Source organism: Nanorana parkeri, unplaced genomic scaffold (assembly GCF_000935625.1).
Source record: "Nanorana parkeri isolate BGI_ZX_2015 unplaced genomic scaffold, ASM93562v1 scaffold411, whole genome shotgun sequence".
NCBI lineage: Eukaryota > Metazoa > Chordata > Amphibia > Anura > Dicroglossidae > Nanorana > Nanorana parkeri.
This window is the reverse complement of record NW_017306679.1, coordinates 619615-622001: the sequence shown is the minus strand read 5'-3', so window position 1 is coordinate 622001 and position 2387 is coordinate 619615. Positions and strand designations below refer to the sequence as shown.

The 2387-nt window shown below is 49.4% G+C and overlaps 1 protein-coding gene across 1 annotated transcript; it reads left to right on the top strand.

The window, feature by feature from the left end:
• The first annotated feature begins 85 nt into the window (after window positions 1-85).
• ASCL1 (achaete-scute family bHLH transcription factor 1) lies at window positions 86-1372 on the top strand. Its single transcript, XM_018559677.1, has 2 exons — window positions 86-988; window positions 1344-1372. The coding sequence occupies exon 1, from the start codon at window positions 397-399 to the stop codon at window positions 982-984; it is 588 nt and encodes a 195-aa protein (XP_018415179.1). The 5' UTR covers window positions 86-396; the 3' UTR covers window positions 985-988; window positions 1344-1372.
• The last annotated feature ends 1015 nt before the right edge of the window (window positions 1373-2387 follow it).

Sequence of the window (2387 nt, the reverse complement as noted above, 5' to 3'; positions counted from 1 at the left end):
CGGGCATATCTTCCTGCCAAGTAAAAGCAGGTGGCAGTGCCCGCTCAGAGCAGGTCTCAGCCGCTGCCAGCCCCAAGCTCCGCCCCCTCTCGCTCCGTCTCCAGTTGTTTATTCAGCGCTCGCAGCGGCACGCGCCAGGCGCACGCACTGGAACAACAAACCCCAGAGAATGGAGCCCGGGGAGAGGGGCGGGGCCAGGCATAGCGCGTGGAGCTTGTGCCCATTGAAAAGGCGGCGGCGGCCGAGCGACCCTAGCCACTCAGTGCAGCGAGCCAGGGAACGTGCGGGACAGAACGCGGGGCTCCCCTCTCACACTGCCTCACCCGCACAGCCGGAGCTACACACGCGACACACACGAGTCTCTCTCAGCGCTCAAGTCCAACCACAGCCAGCCAAATGGACAGCACTGCCAAGGCAGAGAGCGGCTCCAACCAGCTCTTCCTACAGCCAGCCTGCTACTTTGCACAGAGCCTGCAGCTCAGCCCGGGTGACGGGCAGCAGCCCAATGCCAAGTCTGGGGCAAAGCAGGTCAAGAGGCAGAGATCGTCCTCCCCGGAGCTGATGAGGTGCAAGAGGAGGCTCAACTTCACTGGCTTCGGCTACAGCCTCCCCCAGCAGCAGCCGGCGGCGGTGGCCAGGAGGAACGAGAGGGAAAGGAACAGGGTCAAGCTGGTGAACCTGGGCTTTGCCACCCTAAGGGAACACGTCCCCAATGGGGCTGCCAACAAAAAGATGAGCAAGGTGGAGACCCTGCGCTCCGCGGTAGAGTACATCCGAGCGCTACAGCAACTACTGGATGAACATGACGCTGTCAGCGCTGCTTTCCAGTCCGGGGTGCTGTCACCTACCATCTCCCCAAACTACTGTCATGATATGAACTCTATGGCAGGCTCCCCCGTCTCCTCCTACTCTTCCGATGAAGGATCCTACGACCCCTTAAGTCCAGAGGAGCAAGAACTGCTAGACTTCACCACTTGGTTCTGAGCAGGTGAGTCCTCTATGCTGACGTCCACTCTGATGGTGCTGAACTGACTGTCAAACATGCTATGGAGGTGCCTCATCATACACCTTACAATCTGACACATCTACAACGTTTAGAATAGAAGGGCCAGCTAAACGAGCCACTCATTATTACATAATCAGACTGGAACCTGTTCTACGTTATTGTTGGGCAGCTCTAAAGAAATATTGTAAGATGTATGGTCAGCTTAACACTTTTCTTTACAGCGATCGTGCCCATTCAAGATCTAACTCGCCCATTAAAGATCTAACTCGCCCTTTGAGCTTTGCTTCTTGTCTGCAAACAATGACTGACGGCTGTCTCTCTCTTTTTTTTCTGATTCCAGGACTGCTGCTAAGGAGAAAGTGAAGCACATGGGAGCCCACAAGCTTCTCCAAGAACACTAAGCACTAGATTTGCACTCCGGTGGGGGTCCACAAGAGACACCAGAGACTGAGAAGTGTGGGCATCAGGAGCGGCTGGGGTACCCACTGCTCTGCTCACACACAAGGAAGAGCTATGATTGGCCCGCAAGATCCGAAGAACAAAACGGGGCTTCCCAAATGACGATCCGACCCGTAGCCCATTGACTAACTGTTCTCTCCTTCCCTAAGGATGATAAACGGGACCATAACTTGTGGAGTTTGCATTCCAACTATGCTGATACTCAAAGAACCATTTAAACCCCTCTACTACTATTTTTTATACCACTTTCAACGTCAAACAAATGCTTCCAATCTTTTTTTTGTGATTGTTTTTATTATAAAAAAATCTATTTCTATGGATCCCAGATGTTTTGGGACATATTAAGCTATTTTTGTACATAAGAGAGAGATTTATAGAAGTTTTGTACAAATGTTATAAAAATATATGTATATCTCGATCCATTATTATTGTAATGCTTATTACCTCTGCGTATTTAGACTTGTAGTCTATATGACAGCAGCCATGGTCGGCTTCTGGCACCCCAGCTGTTGCTCGGGCACCCAAGGACGTGGACTCGGGCAACAGCTGGAGAACAGAGGTTGCCCTCCCTGCTACTTATACATGACCTTGCAACTGCCATTTTCTACGTGGTTTGTGAAAAGGGACTCTCCTTTGGGGGAGATGGAACTCTTACAGATGTACTTTAGCACCGATGTGTCTTACTTTATAGAAACGTTGTTAATGTATTAATTGTGTTATTCAAAACAATGTTCACAATGAACAAAGTTTATGCAGCTATTGTCCAAACGAGTGGTCCATTGTTTCTATGCTGACTTTTTTGGAACTTTACACCACTGCCTTTTCTTACCGTTTTATTACAAACTTACAAAAAGGTCCTGCATAACACAACAAAAAGTGTGTTTTTTTATACACAATAGTTTCATAATAAAACATTTTATAT